General features: G+C 38.8%; 1 protein-coding gene across 1 annotated transcript in view; it reads left to right on the plus strand.

Moving 5' to 3' along the window:
- The window catches only part of LOC149820725 (protease Do-like 2, chloroplastic), a 142,831-nt gene extending 126,798 nt beyond the window's left edge, over nt 1–16,033 (plus strand). The window contains exons 14-21 of the mRNA XM_089983881.1: nt 14,129–14,232; nt 14,374–14,461; nt 14,552–14,637; nt 14,758–14,782; nt 14,940–15,011; nt 15,086–15,136; nt 15,225–15,285; nt 15,373–16,033. Of these exons, the coding sequence (XP_089840007.1) occupies nt 14,129–14,232; nt 14,374–14,461; nt 14,552–14,637; nt 14,758–14,782; nt 14,940–15,011; nt 15,086–15,136; nt 15,225–15,285; nt 15,373–15,617 (732 nt within the window). The 3' untranslated portion in view covers nt 15,618–16,033. The remainder of the gene's footprint in view (nt 1–14,128; nt 14,233–14,373; nt 14,462–14,551; nt 14,638–14,757; nt 14,783–14,939; nt 15,012–15,085; nt 15,137–15,224; nt 15,286–15,372) is intronic.
- The last annotated feature ends 1,056 nt before the right edge of the window (nt 16,034–17,089 follow it).

Here is a 17,089-nt window from a genome sequence, read left to right on the forward strand (position 1 = left end):
TTCAATTGGAGATATCTAGCTTCTGAAACTTGAGAGTATGTATTTGCAAGCATATTCCATAATTGAAAAGCTGAGATATCATCATCTATACCTGCAAGCACTTCTTCAGAGAGAGTAGAAGTAATATAAGCAACTAAAGCCTGATCATGTGCCATCCATACGGCATATGCCGGATTAGGGATATTATCTGTAGCAGTCACCGAACTAGTAGCATCCTTTGTTTCACACAAAATCGATTCAGGCGGGACTGGAGTAGAGCCATCAATGTGACCATATAGACAATGGCTTTTAATGAAAGGGACTATTTGACGTTTCCACGTCAAATAGTTGGAATGGGTTAACTTTTGGGAGATGAGTTGGGAGAGGAAACTCGGAGGGCAGACATGGTTGTGCAGGTGACGTTCTGCTCTGATACCATGTAAGAATCTGAATAAGTCTTCAAGATAGAGCGCCTTCAAGCTTTGGAGAACAATCTTCAATCTGAAAATCAAAGTAATGAAAGAGAAGAGAGGAAAGGAATAGAGGAGGAAGACGCCAAAAGGAGAGAGAAAAGTAGGGCACGTAATGATCTGTGTCCCTCTTCAATTATGTATATATAGGATCTTACACCTCTAAACAAAATACATGAAAACATTACAAGATTTACAAGTATGCCACCGCCCAAGTATGGGGGAGCATACGTACGGATATGGATCCCATATTGGATCCATATCCAAGACAAATACAATTCTAACACGCACACTGAGAGAGAGAGGGGGGGGGAGACCATAATGTCGAGTGAGGGGTGGTTTTCCCCTTTTATTCGAGGTCCGACCCCTTCTTCTCCCTCCAGAAGAGTCGGAGGGGTTGGTTACGCCATGCGGAATCCCCCCCTTCCTCTCTTGATCTTTCTGCAAGAATCGTGCCCTAGGCACGATTCTTGTTTCCGTAACTTTTAAAAGCACTCACACGGGTCCGGGTCCGGGTCCGGGTCCGGGTCCGAGCCCCGCGACCCGCGACATTGGGTCCATTGTTAAAATGGATCCGGGTCGCCCATGAATGGCAGATCCTCAGTTGGATCCATGTGGGTCCAACTATGGATCCGACCCATTTTACAAAAAAATTTACTATTATTTTTCTTATAACCAATAATATTAGTTATTTATTTATTTTAGAATTGTTATTATACGTATACTTTAATACCCATTTTGTAGGTTTCTTATGGATCCGGGTAATGGGTTCTAGGCCCAAATCCTATAAAATCAGTCTTCTTTCGGGTATTACAGCATACCTGGAGGTCACTGGCGTCAGTGTCGGCAGGCGAACGAGAGAGTCGGGCGAGGGTGAGAGGGGTTCGTCGGACAGGAGCTCACCGGATGTCTGCCGGCCAGAAAGAGGGTGAGAGCACGAGGAGAGAGAAGTGGCGGGGGACTGAGAGAAACAACGAGTGAGGGAGCTGCGGGAGAGAGGGAAGGGTTTTTTAATGAAAACCCCTTCCCTCTTCGTGCTTTAAATAAGCATTGGGGGAGGCGTGTACCCGGTTCGGACCCGGGTCCGACCCAAAAAAAAAAAATTCAATGGTTTTTACAGATGGAGTTGCCCAGTCCACCTATGATTAATGATGTTCTATATAGGTATGTACAATTTTTTCTTCCCCGTCAAATTATCTTTAATGGTCTCTTTTGTCTTATCCATGGCCTCATAGAGATAACCCATGGTTGGTCTATCTTCATTGTCAACCGATGGAAACACCTTCACCAAAGGTATAGTTATTTTCAACAACTTTATGCATGAATCCCATAATTCACTTCGAAATACAATATCATGCCCTAGGCTTTCTTTTTTGTGCATGGAAATATGCATTTCACTCATATGAAGAAAACATTTTTTTAGTGTAGCTCTATATTTTACTAGACTTTGCACTGTCAAAAAAATCATAGCAAATTTAGTAGTTGCACTACGAATCAACTCAGCACCATCAGTGTACTTTCTCATTAGGCTCAAAACCCATGCATGATTGTAAATAAATTTAGTGGCAGCATTCAACTATCTATTGTACCTCATCTATGTTGTCAATGTCCTCAAGCATGAGGTCTATGCAATGGGTAGCACATGGGGTCCAAAAGAATGACCTAAAATTTTATGTCAATTCTTTACCTACTGTCCTATAATTTGCTATATTATCAATAATAAATTGCACAATATTTTGAGGTTCAACCTCTTGCACAACTTGATCAAAAACTCTGAGCAATACATTTGTTGTCTTGGGCATATCAGACAGATCGATTGACTTTAAAAACATAGTTTCTTTGGGGCAATAGACAAAAAAATTTATCAAGGCCCTTGACTTTTTGTCTGTCCACCCATATGGCATGATGCTACACCCAGTTTGTAAAACCCAGACAAACAAACAAAAATTGGGATGACCCGACCCGGATCCATACCCGAGCCAGCCCTGCCCATCGAAAGGGCTTTCAGGGGTTGGCCGTGGGTGACACACAGGGGGTCGCCCGCCCCCTGTGTCGTTATAAAAGGGCGAGGGAGGGGGGAGGGAGAGGCATTTGAATCCTCTCCCCCGACTCTCTCTCTCGCCTCTTTGCATCTCTCCCTCGTTCCCTCGCTCTCCTCTCCAGCGAGCCCCGTCGGCGACGTCTCCCTCTCTGGCAAGCTCCCATTTCGACGACCCTCATCCGTCGGCTCTCTCAGCTCCCATCTCGACAACCACCGCCCGGCGACCTCCCACTTCTCTGGCAGCCTCAGGTGAGTCCCCTCCCTCTCGCTGCCCCCTTTCCCGTCAGCTGCAGGCAAGGGCCCCTGCTTGTTTTTCCAAAGCATCGACAGTGGGCTTTGGCCCCTGCCCCCCCCCCCCCCCCCTCCTCTTTTAAGTCCAGCAGGGGCCGATGGCCCCTGCCCTTTTTCTCAATGACCGACAGGGGCCATTGGCCCCTGTCTCCTCTTTTGAAAGCCGCAGGGGGCCTTTGGCCCCTGCGCTCCCTCTCTCTGCTCATTTTTTCGGCAAGGGCCATCGGCCCCTACCCTTTTTACTTTTCCGGCAGGGGCCATCGACCCCTGCCCTTCTCTTTCTGGTAGGGGCCGATGGCCCCTGCCCTTCCTTTAAAACTAGCAGGAGCCTTCGGCTCTTGCCCTTCTTTAAATATCCGGCAGGGGCCGATGGCCTCTGCACCTGTTTCCTTTGGCGACATGGGTCATTAGACCCTATCACGTTCTGTTTCAGGTCGGCAGGGACCATTGATCCCTGCCTTGTATTGCGAAAAAGCCGAGTCTCCTCTCTACCTTTGCTCGTTTATTTGCCTTCTAAAAAGTCATGTTTTTGCAGTTATGCAACGGAGCCCGTACGCGCCCCGCGAACTGAACCTGCAATCACTTACGTTCGCAGGCGACCTCTTTTTCGCAACACCCTGAGGTAGGGGAAATTGCACAAGGACTTAAATAACTGAACCAATCTTAAATAATTAAAGACTAGAAGAATTAAAATATATATTTACATACATATAAGTATATAAGTATGCTTTTAGCTCAAGGACACGGTTTCACGATCCTTATCTTTTACTTACGCATTTTCCTGCTTTCTGTCTTTAAATTTGCCGTCGCGCTTTGCGCCCAGGCTTTTATTTCTGCATTTACTACTTTGTCTGCTTTCTGTTTAGCTCAAGAACGCGGTTTCGCGATCCTTGTCCTTTGCTTTCGCATTTCTTGTTCCCTGTCTACCACCGCGCTTTGCGCCCAGGCTTTTGCTTTCGCATTTTCTGCTTTGTCTTTAAATTTGCCGTCGCGCTCAGGCTCTTGCATTTTTTTCATTACTGTTGTTGTTTTCACCTTGCTATCGCACATACTATCCTGTAGCATTTCTTCGTATGGAGTTTCATAGTTTCAAACTCAGGGAACGTGTGTGGGCTTGCACCTCGCGCCTGCGACCGAGGAATAGCAAGGTTTAAACTTTGCAACCTCGATGATGTAAGGGATCCCTTGTAAGAACCCTGATTTATCGATTGAACAGTTTTACAAATAACGCTGGAGGCTTTGGGTATTGCGCCATTACAATTGGTTTTCCCGAATCTAAGCGTTCGGAAGGAGTAGTTTTTGTACTCTGTTTAGTATTTTTGGCGCAGCTCGAGATTTTCCAAAATTCGGGACTCGAGCAAGCTTGTGAGCGTAATTTTCTCATGTGAAATTCGCATTCACTGTTTATCGTTATTAGTGTCAAAATTAGCATTGCATGTTGACACTACGATAATGAATACGAGATTCGAGAAAATCGCCTGCCATAAGTTGGCACATGATTTTGGTCATTTCAAAAGTTTAGAATGATGACATTATATCTTTGAAAATTATGTTGTTGAGGCTCCTATTGAGGACCTAGAACCCTTCCTCGTAATGTGCTCATAGACATGCATGTCATGTGAGTAATATGATGGATGTTTGAGACGGTCATACGACCTCAACCAGTGCTATGAGCACATTGGTAAACGACATTACAAATTGATTGATTTTCGCCTTCACAGGTAAGATGATCGATTGGGTCAAAAGACCAGAGCATGTAGAATGGGTCGTTGGTTAAGTAACCCCTGACACACCCATTCGTTTCTTGTTGTCTGTTAAGGGAGATGACGGATTGGTACACACACTTCGATGGACAGGTTGTTAACAACCATTCTACGAGCAAAGACTCGGTGTCCCCAGTCATCGGAGTTAGGGGATGAGACTACCAGACATTATCCTAGGTAGTAGATCTTTTGAACTTCTGCAAAAGTAGGATGCATCCATAGCCACGAACGCCTTTGGGGAATTCTCTCTCGGCTAACGGTCGTCCCCTTAGGAGCGGACTCAACTAGCTATTCGGGTTATTCAAAATACATAGAATAACAGACGCCCGAACTAGTCTCAGTTGTTTTTACGAATCGCGTCTGCGCGTACTCGCAGGCCAATTAATGATGAAACATAAAGTAACTTGTGCACTCTACCTATAAGCATAGAATTGTTGTTTTGCTTAATGCTTAGTAATTTTCAATTCATTATTAAATGCTTTGATATAATGTGTAGCATGTGCTAGTTAAACTTTCACACATACTATTAAATTGCTCGTGTTAATTCGATAACTGCTTGGTTACTCATCATGCATAATTAATTGTTTATGCTTCTTTCAGACATTTTTGTCTACTTGTGTAACTACTAGTTTTTACGAAACTAACTCATTTTATGGGTACAGGTGATGATTAGGTGTTTAGCAGGCGATGGCACGATTATGAGATGTCTTCAGGATCCACTGTTACCACTCGCAGCTCTTGTCCTGATCGTTTTGGGTTTTTGTTACGGATTTCTTAAGGAAATCCAAATTTTGTACAACTTGAAACTATTTATAATACGAATGTTTTCATCTAGATATTTGCAAGCTATGCCTTTGTCATTTGTGCGCTTTTAGCTAACGTACCCAAGATTGTCGACTTGCCCTCTTTTCTTTCAAAGACATGTTTTCGCTGAATTTATAAATAAACTCTGAAAAGAAAAAGGATTCTTTAGTTTTCTAAACCGTTTTCAAAAAGGTTTACAAGTTCGAAATTTTGGGGTGTTACACAGTTTCTCTCCATGATTGCTTCTCATCACAATATGCATTCACTTCTTTCACATTAGCATCTAAAACTTTTTCTCTCAAAGCATAATATGAAAACATTTTATATGCAGGCCCAATACTGGTTATGACATCTGTTATGGCCTGAAAATGAAAGAAATTTGCCGCATTGAAAAGAATGCAAGCATCATAGTATCATCTCCCAACTATGGCATCCGCCTGCTCGACTAAATGTTGAAAAGTCATAGCAGTACAAATGTTTGGCTACGCCCCAGGGGCAATCTTAGGAGAAAAAAATCTCCTAATAGAGCCTCTAGCTCTACCTCCTCTTTCTCTTCTTTTTGTGCCCATGACGACACTACTTCTGGCACCAACCACACCTTTCCCCTTCACTGCAGAACTTCCTACTTTTGATCATGTGTTATGGGTTGTAGGATCAGAAGTAGGAAGCTCATTTTCGTAATACAAATCCTCCTAGGGCTTTGCATACCTCATTTTTGCCTCATTTATCTCTCGTCGTTTTCCTCTCAGATCTTCAAGTAATTGTTGCATTGTCATTTCCTAGTATCCAACAATTTCCTTGACGTACATGCTTGCACATTATGATGTATCCTGACTAAATGATGCTTCAACCAAGAGATACCACCCGAAAAAGAAATTTGACAATAGTTGCACTTGATTTTTAATCGGTTTTCACTCATTATTTGAGTTTTTTATTGCGATGTTGGATCCTCTTATACCACCTTCCCTTAAAAAAACTCAATAAGAAGTAAAGAATAGGGATTTTTTACCTTAACCCATTTCCTTGAGTGAAAAAATGGTGGAAATGCACTCTTGAGAAAATCGCAAATGCTCTCTCTCTTGCACACCAATCGGCCTTCAAATCGATCTCACGGCTCCTAGGGTGCGTGGGTTCCCTTCTAACAGCCTTTAGAGAAATGTAGAAATCAACCTTCAAGAGGCCTTTAAAACCTAAAACTTAAAAAACGAGTTTCGGGTCCTTTTTAAGTGTGCCAGACCCATATCGTACGATACAAGGGTGTATCATATGATACACTCGATATGGGTACGATACACACTCGTATCTCGATACAAATATCGTATCGCAAAACCCAAAAGTAACGATATGTATCGTACGATACAACACTGGTCTAACAACTAGTTGGACTGCCCTAACAGTCATATTGACTGAAAAAAATAATAAAAACGACAAAAATACAAAACAGCCCCTACTAGGTTGTCCCTATTACAATAAAGAAAAGATCAAAATACCCCTGATATTATATAACTAAATAAATATATATATATATATCCATACATATAATCATATTTTAACACTCTCCCTCAAACTTGCAATGAGATCACCAAAAGTTTGTTAAAGGAGAAAAAGGAATTGTGGTAAAGGAAGTGCTTTAATAAAGAAATCCACGATCTGAAATTCAAATGGTACATATAGTAAATCAATTGTCCCCTTCTAGTGTTCTTCCCGGACGTAGTGACAATCTATCGCGATGTGCTTTATTTGTTTATGAAATGTATGATTGTTGACAATATATATGACACTTTTGTTATCACAACATATTTTTAAAGATTCTTAGACATAAACTCCCAAATTTTTAATCAAAGGCCTTAGCCACACAACCTCGGTTTTTGTTGTAGTCATCACTTTGTATTTAGCTTCCGTAGAGGATGACGTCTTTTGTTGCTTTTTACATCTCCAGGATATAAGGGAATCACCTAAGAACACACAAAAACTCGTAGTTTAGTGTCAGCTATTGGGATCTCCTCCCCAGTCAGAGTCGATATATGCAATAAGATTTAATGATGAGAAAGAGGATAAGAAAAACCCTTTAGATATAGCATTTTTAATGTATCAAATTATTCTTAACACAACACTCATGTGGACCAAAGTTGGTGCATGTTGAAATTGACTTGCATCATGAACTTCATGCGCATAATCTAATCTAGTAATAGAGAAATATGTTAGCGATCCAATAAGGTGTTGGGTCATCCAACAAAAATCCATCTTCAACTCTCATTTTAGCATTGATCACTTCTAGAGTGTCAACATGCTTTTCATCTGTGATTCCTGAACGGACAACAACATTAGTTGCAAACTTTATCTGAGATAAGATGTATCCTCTTGACGAATAGGTTACTTCAATACTTAAGAAATATCTCAAGAAACCAAGGTCAGTCATATAAAAAAAATTCTGAAGCATAAATTTAATTTCTTCAACTTCTTTCTTATCACTCCTAGCGATAATCATGTCATCAATATACATGAGTAGAATAACAAGCATGAAACCTGTAGATCTTACAAAAAGAGCAGTGTCAATATAACATGATTTAAAACCAAGATTTAACATAGTTCTACTGAACCAATCATACCATGCTTTAGGGGCGTGTTTAAGCTCATATAAAGCTTTACGAAGGCAGGAACCATACATTTCTCAATGCTTAGACAAGGGGGAGGATCCATGTAGACTTCTTTCAAATTACCATTTAAAAATGCATTCTTAACATCGAACTGGTATATGAGTCAATTTCTAATTGATGTTACAAGAACTAGGGTTCTAACACTGGTCATACAAGCTACTAGGGAAAAGGTGTCATCATAATCTATACTATATTTCTAAGAGTACCCTTTTGCAACTAACCTAGCCTTATAACTTTCTAGTGATCCATCACTCTTTGTTTTAATTTTAAAAACCCACATACATCCTATAGCTTTTTTTTCCTTAGAAAGAGGTTGAATTTTCCAAGTACTATCTTTATGTAATGTTTCTAGTTTTAAGTTCATTGTATCAACTAGAGTTGTCAGTCAAAGAAGATGGAGCGGAAAATGATTTGAGAAGCAGAAACGCGAAGCTAGGCACTTCTAAAATTTTAGGAAGCATGAAGCGCAGAACGACTTAGAAGTGAATCGGGAATTGTCTCGGAAGCGACCTAGGAATCGAATCGGAACGAATCCGGATTCGAAGGGGAAGCGACCTAGGATTCGAGTGGGAAGCGAAAAGGAAGCAAAGAGGAATCGAAAGGAAAGCGAAAATGTAATTATATTTTTCTTACTTTACCAAAATATAAGATTTATGTTATCATTGACAAAATAAAACATGAGTAGATAACATTAAAGTTGATCTATTAATCTCAGAGCTAAATCATATATGCAAGTGCAACCATTTAACAAATGCATCATGTTGCAAGCATTTAATAAATAATACACGTAGCTCCAACATATTGAAAATGCTATCAAAGATGCCTAGCCTCAACTCATTTTTTATTCTGTTACCACACTTACAACAACAACAACAACAATAATAATAATAACAATCAGAATTTCGTGATAACAATCAGAATTTCTTTTTCAATTCCATGAATGCACCTAATTCCTTGATTTTGCAATTTTTACTCTCTTGCAGATAAGGTAGCTTCCTACTGTTGTTCTGTCAGATGATTCATTTCAAGGATATATGAAAGATGGATTAGGAAAAGACAAATCATAAATCAAAGCATTCATCAACTTGGGGAAAAAATATAGATACGAGCCTTTATATCTGAAGCACGCTGATTATGTTCAGAGTCTTTGGACTTTTCATGCATGGAAATGCAACAATTTGGCTTTATAGATTCTATAAGCAGTCACATGGCAATGCTCCATGCATGCAAGGGTTCAAGAAACATTGAGAAAAGAAGCAAACACTACATGTAAAATTATCCCCATGACTTTCCTTAAAAAAATCACTATTAAAAAATAAGACAGACAGAGAGAGAGTCAGAGACAAAGAGAGCGAGAGACAGAGAGAGAGAGAGTCAGAGAGAAGAGAGACAAAGAGTTAGAGCGAGAGAGGTGTACCTGAGGACACCCATTGTTGGAGGTCAGAGATCACCAAGAACGAGAGAGAGAGAGAGAGGATTTTTGAATGAAAGAAAACTCTACTCAATTTGGGGTTTTTTCATAATTTTTTGAAAATGACCATTTTGCCTTTTTAAAAAACTTAATTTCTTTTAGTTTTTGGTAAAAAATAGTTAATAAAGGGTAAAAATGTTCAAGCTCAAAAATATCAAGAAACGCGATTCCCATTTCTGGGAATCAGCTCGCTTCCCATTTTAAAGGTGTGCTTCCCTATGCATTCTTGAAGCACGCTTCCACGATGCTAATAGTGTTTTCAGTAACCCTGGCATCAACCCATTCTTTTATGTCTTTAGCTTCCTTATAGCTTGAAGGCTCATGATATGAACATATGGCTAAAAGACATGTCCTATAGTCAGGAGAGAAGGATTCATTAGAGAGAAACTTATTTGGTGGTCTAGATATGCATTCAGAACTTTGGATAACCTAAGACTAGATTTCTCTATTTCAAGTGATTGACTATATTTATCGAGTGCACATGGATGCTCCCCATCACCACGGCTAGAGTAATGTATAAGTTCATAAGTAGGTTCTCTACCATCTCTTGGTTCATTACTTGGTTCCTCATCAACACTACAATTATCATCAACTATAATATTTTGTTTGGGCAATAAATCAAACAAGAAAGCTTAACCACATTCCTCCTTAGATTCTCGAAGATCAAATTATTTTCTTTTCTCAAGGAAAATAACATTCCCAGAGACAAACCTTATCATTTTTCAAGTCATAGCATCGATAGCCTTTTTAGTTATCGGCATATAAAAAAAAACACATTCAATGGCTTTTGGGGAGAGTTTATCAAGTTTTTCAAGAAGAACAAAACACTTGCATTCAAAAACCCTTAATCTTTTCAAGTTCGGACTAATTTTGAAAAGCTTTTCTATTGGAGACTTGTTTTCTAAAATTTGATAAGGCAATATATTCATCAAATAAACCACAGTGAGAGCGACTTCAGCCCAAAATCTTTTTAGAACCTTTTGAAATAAGTAATGGCCTAGTAGTCTCAACAACATGACAATGCTTTCTTTTGCCAACTCCATTTTATTGAGGAGTTCTAGGACAAGATTTTTGGTGAACAATACCATGGGTTTTTAAATAAGTTTGAAATTCATTTGAGAAAAATTCTCCCCTTAAATCGGAGCGGAAGATCTTAATATTTGTCTTAAATTGATTTTTCACAAGATTATGAGAATCCCTAAAATATGCAAACACATCATATTTGAATTTAAGGAAGTAGATCCAAGTATGTATACTAAAATCATCTATAAATGTAATATAATATGAGAATCCACCTTTAGACATAACGGGAGCGGGACCCCATACATCCGAATGCACCAATTCAAAAGGTTCATTAGACAAAAAAGGTTTTGGATCCAAAAAGTAACATTTTCATTTTTTCAAGTATACAATCATTATGAACAAAGTCTTTTTCCTTTCAATATTTTTTCAAAAACGGAAAAAGAGATAATTTGGATATACTTGGGTGCCTTAATCTTTTATGCAAAAGATCTAAGTCCATTTCTTTGGCATAGTTATAAAAAAATTCTTTAGGAAGACACAAAAAATCGATATAGTAAAGGTCTCCTCTTTCATGGCCTTGCCTAATCAGCTTTCCTGAATAGAGATTTTGCACCCAACAAACCTTAGATGAGAAGAAGAGCTCACACCCATAATTGAAAATTTGAGAAACCAAAAAAAAGTTTAAATTAAGTTTTTGAATGACTCCAACATTTGGAACAAAAAATCTTTTTTAATCTTTTGAAAAGTTTTTCAAATTTCTTATACTTTTCACATTTAGAGAAGTTTCATCGGCGGTTGACAACATGAAAAATATGAATTTGTGCAATCGGAAAGTAAGGACTCATTAGGTGTCATATGAAATGAAACTCCTCAATCTAAAATTCAAGATGACTTACCTGGAGGGGAAGAGGTAGACACGATGGCATCGAATGTAGATAGGGTGGCTTTTAGGTATTGTGAAACGGCCTCCGCTAGTTGAGCGATCGTCAAGTCTTTGAGGTCGCCTCTTTTGCTTGATTCTTCTCATTTGGGAGACTCTTCACTCACCATGAGCACCTTTCTTTTGAGTTTTAGGCATTCTGGTTTTATATGCTCCGGTTCATTACAAAAATGACAAATGATCTTTCTTCCTCCAATTTTTTTCTCAAAATCTCCTTCATTAATTTTTTTTCTCAAAGTGAGGAGGTTTATATGTTCTCACATGGTTCTCGGGTCTTGAAATGACAAGAACCTCATCACTAGTCTTGTGCATTCCAAAAGTAGTTTTCTCTTGACATACTTCGGCAAAAGCCTCACTTATAGAAGGTGCAGTAGTTCTATGAAGAAGAGATGACCTTACTTGCTCAAATTCTGGTCTAAGCCCATACAATAAGGAGAAAAGATTTTCTCTATCAACTTTTTTGCATCATGTCTATTGTCAAACCTTTTCACTTTGGTTTTAGCATAGCTAATTCATCCCATATAGAAGATAAAATACCATAATAGTCTCTAACACTTCTATCTCCTTGCTTGATAGAATGTGCCTTTTCTTGGAAATTGTATAAGTGAGTCATGTCTCTTTGAATACATGTGCTATTTAGAATACCCATGCATCACATGCCTTTTTGAATCTAATAATATTGGTGGCTATCTTGAATTCCATGATGTTCATGAACCATGAGAATATTTGGGCATTGGTCGCCTCTCAATCTTCCAACTTGTCTTGATATTCCTTTAGAACTTGTTTATTTTCTTCATGTTTCTTCATTTGGTCTTCTTCTTTCCTCTTTAACTTTAATTGAGGTTCGGTAGTAGATCCACTAACAAAACCCCATATTTTCTTTCCTTTGATATGATTTTTTATAGCAGTTGACCACATCGAGTAGTTGTTCTCATTGAGCTTGAAGGAGATGACAGAAGATTCCCTCTTGGCCATGATTTTGATGAAGAAGATGATTCTCACCAAGAGAGCTAGATCAAGATAATTCTTGAATTACAAGAGCACGTGGCTTTGATACCATGAAATGAAGTAATAGCAAACACAATCAAATGCCACCAAGGGCTACAAGAGACCATAAATACACAAAGACTATTAATGGGTCAAATGCAATCTCACAATGGAGACAATCACCAAATACAAATCACACAAGAGGCACAATATAAAAAATATAAATTGTATTGGATCACAAATATGCTTTGAAAAGCATACTTAACAACATGGAGAATGGCCCTATTTATAGAGCCAAGGAGCTAAGGGAGGCAGTCCAACTACTAGTTGGACTGCCCCAACAGTCATATTGACTGAAAAAATAAAATAGAAAATAAAAAAGACAAAAATACGAAACAGACCCTACTAAGCTGTCCCTATTACAACAGGAAAAATACCAAAATACCCCTAGTGTATATATATATATATATATTTTTTAACATGTCTCACAGTCATGAATTATGATATTCTTTTTATGTATATATGGAATTATGATATTCTTTTTATGTATATATGGTTGTGATCGGCAGTTGAGTCTGACTTCCAATGGTACCATCTCTATATAAGGCAAGAGGATAGCTTTTAGTTGATTAGCTATGTCACAGGGATTCGGCTAGCAGGGTGCCGCACCCGCGTCGACGCGACTCGACGCGGGTGCGGGTGCAGCACCGGGTGCGGTCAACCCGACCCTGGGTGCGTTGACCGCACCCAAGGTCATTTTTTGTCCATTTTTTTGGATTTTTTTTTATTTTTTGCCCTATGAAATGGGCTGCGGAATTTTAAAAAAAAATCTTTGGGGGGGGGGGGGGGGGCGCTGCCCCCCTATAACCCCCTGACAGGGGCGGCCCCCCTTGGACCCCCGCCTGCTAACCGCGCAGCGTGACCCGCACCGGGGGGAGCCCCCGGACCCCCCTTCCTGCAAGGGCAAAAACAATGAATTAGGCTCCACAACTCATCACTTTCATCTTTGGGGACAACCATATAAGATAAAAAAATGGTAAAAAGTAAGTTGGGCATAAATGTCATGGACCTTAACAGCTACCATACATTCATACATATACACTATATATATATATATATATATATATATATATATATATATATATATATATATATATATATATATATATATATTTTACATTTTTGCCCCTGCCGCACCCCCGCACCCGGGTTTTTTGGAAGTGCCGAATCCCCGCACCCATGTGACATAGTTGATTAGTAAGGCACACTGCTGAAACAAGATTCAATCTGATTTTTCTTGTACATCTCAACCATTACCTCTAGTATAAAATCATAGACATGTCCAGAAAGCTTACTCATTTTTATTATAAGCATGCCAATTATTTTTATAGCATCGGATTTACAGATCCATATGCGTATTTACCTGTTGGTGAGGGGTATTTAGTTCATTTTATCTCATTGTACTGTGTAATAAGGGTACTTTTTTATGTGTTGGACATTATCCTTTTGGGTTTAGTTCCTTGTACAACTTGAAAGGACTTCTCACTCATCTCACGTTAATATTACCTGAAAATGCAGATAGCATTCTACATCTGATTATTGTCATACGCTTCTGTTTCTGAAGGAATTCAAATATGTAGGATTCCACAAAATTTTCAGTCCCTGCATGATAGTAACCCATTGACTTATTAATGCTCTTCAGGGTGATGTAATAGTAAGCTTTGATGGTGTACCAGTAGGATGTGAAGGAACCGTTCCATTCCGGTCCACAGAGCGTATTGCATTCCGCTACTTGATAAGTCAGAAGTAAATAATCACATCACTTCATCATAAGAGTGAACATACGAGGCCCTGAAAGTGTTTTCTTTCCTTTTCTTCTTTTTTCTGTTTGTAACCTATCCACTCAGCATGGTATCTTGGTTCTAAAATAGTGTTGGGACTATTCAGATTTGCAGGCGACATGGCAGAGCTTGGAATTATTCGAGGAGGGGCACCTATGAAAGTTCAAACAGTTTTGTATCCTCGTGTCCATCTGGTATAGTCATTTATTTGTTAGGAACTATCTTCATATTTCTCCATCCAATTCCCCCATCAGTAAAATGATTGACATGTTTCATGGCGTAAGGTGCCATATCATATTGAAGGAGGACAACCCTCATACCTTATAGTGGCTGGGCTGGTGTTCACTCCACTTTCAGAACCTTTAATAGAGTAAGATATCTTTTCTGCATTAGACATTCTGATAATTAGTTTTTTGTAACAGATAAATCTCAAAAATCTGAACTGTAGCATCTTCATACTTGGCTGATAACTTGATCCTGTGAATTGCAGTGAGGAGTGTGAAGATTCAATAGGGGTAAGTTTAAATCATGTTAAATGCCTACCTTGTCATTCACTTTGATTTCATATTAAATACATTTATTTTTATATCTGCCCTGCTAGAACATTGGTTATACTTATGTTCTTTTCTCCTTTTTCTTTTCTTTTTTGGTTTGAATTTTGTTTCCCTCCAGCTGAAACTGCTAGCTAAGGCACAATATTCTTTCCCAAAATTTAAGGGAGAAGAGATTGTGATACTATCACAGGTTTGAGTTCATATTTATTCATTGAAGTGTCCAGACAAAATGAATGTCTAACAGGCAGTGTTTGTTCGCTGAAGGTGTTAGCGCACGAAGCAAATATAGGATACGAGGACGTGGGCAATCAGCAGGCACATAACACATTCATTTTTCTTGAAATTTAGTTTTTATTTGTGATTGTCAAGATTCTGTAACTAATTGCAAATGGAACCTTTACAGGTTGTAAAGTTCAACGGGATCAGAGTGCGAAACATAAGGCATTTAGCACATCTTGTTGACTGTAAGCCTACCTTGTACTTATATTTTTGTCATTTGAAGTTTTAACTTCTCCTAGTTTTATTTGCTTTTGTTTCTGTGATTTCCCTAGCATGCAAAGACGAGTACTTGATTTTCGAGTTCGATGATAATTTCATTGCTGTGTTGGAGCGGGAAGCAGCAAATACTGCATCATCCAAAATTCTCAAGGACTATGGCATTCAATGTGAAAGGTCTGCCGATCTACTTGAGCCATACTTGGATGCATTAGAAGATGGACAAGCTGTGGAGCAGGACTCCGAGGATGTTCCTGTTTCAAACATGGAAATTGGATCCGATATTCTTGTCTGGGCTTGATCAGTAAATAAGATCAACCGGTCTGCTAGTGAAGCCACTGGGGGTGGTTTTCCTGGTTTGCCCTCGTCTAACTTAGCAGTTGGAGCTCTTTAAAGAGTGAAGGCCTCCTGCTCTGGACGGTGGCAGCTCGACCATTTTCATTACTCCAATCTATTCATGGGCGATGGTAGCACACTTGCCACTTACCACTGGGCAGAGGCTTGAAGATTGCAGCTGAAGGTTAAGGCGTGTTATAGTTTCTGAAAATGGTCTTATGTGCATTATTTATTTTTGCTGATTGTCTCAGCATTGTCAGTAATTTATTTATTTATTTATTTGCAATAATATATTTGAGAATGGCATCCTCTTTCGCATGTTCACGCATGTTGCGAACTACCGGAAATTCAATCTAATTTTAAACCTGTTTTCTCTGGCCATATCATGTTTCAACTAGGCTATAATGTGCTCCAGATGGTGACTCCTGCCATTTGCTTTCAGCAGTAGGATTGTGGCGATGATGTAGCATGATGAATCTAATTTAGGAGCATCCCAAGCTCATCATCATCTCTTTTATTGGGCATCGTCCTTACAACCTGCCTATCAATAATCAATGATAGAAAACTAAAACCAGAAGGCACATCAAATAAAAGATGGATAAGGGGGGTGATCATACATACACACACGAGGATGATGATGGGTAGGCTGAAAGAACAGTTGCACCAGGTGATATCCAATGACGATGATGATGGGGTGGTGGTTATGATGATGATGATTGGTAGAAAGGGGAAGAATGCAGACAAATGATGATGATGGTGATGATGATGGTCATGATGATGGTGATGATTGGTACAAAGGGGGAGAATTTAGGAATGATGATGATATGGTGATGATTGGTACAAAGGGGAAGAATGCAGACAAATGATGATGATGATGATTGGTACAGAGGGGAAGAATGCAGACAAATGATGATGATGATTGGTACAGAGGGAAAGAATGACCATAATGATGCGATGATGGTCATGATGATGGTGGTGACATCTTCACTTTGCATGTAATGTCACTACAAAATCTAACATTTTAAAACTTAATTTAAAATTTTCCATTTGTTATAAAGTTTTACATGTCTCAGTAATGGGTCAACAAGTTTAACTATGATTATGTTTCAACCCTTTCAAATATTAGACAGTCCATCCGAATGCAAGCACGAGTATACATTAATCACAATTCGATTAAGATTATTATTTTAAAAAAAAATCACATCTAAAAATGCAAAATACAAAATTTATTTAAAGGTTATGATAGTTATAGAGTTACATAAAAGTTTGAAATTTTGCAATCACATTTGTAATTATTACATTAAAAAAAGAACATCCACAAAGAAATCTCATTCTAAAATATTTATAAGTTTTTAAAAGAGTAATGATCCAGATTCCAGAATGGTAAAATTTAATGTTTTATAATCCTTTAAATGTAAACAAAAGTTTGAATCTCCC

The sequence above is a fragment of the Nuphar pumila genome, chromosome 12 (genome assembly GCF_984573655.1).
Source record: "Nuphar pumila chromosome 12, dmNupPumi1.hap1.1, whole genome shotgun sequence".
Lineage (NCBI taxonomy): Eukaryota > Viridiplantae > Streptophyta > Magnoliopsida > Nymphaeales > Nymphaeaceae > Nuphar > Nuphar pumila.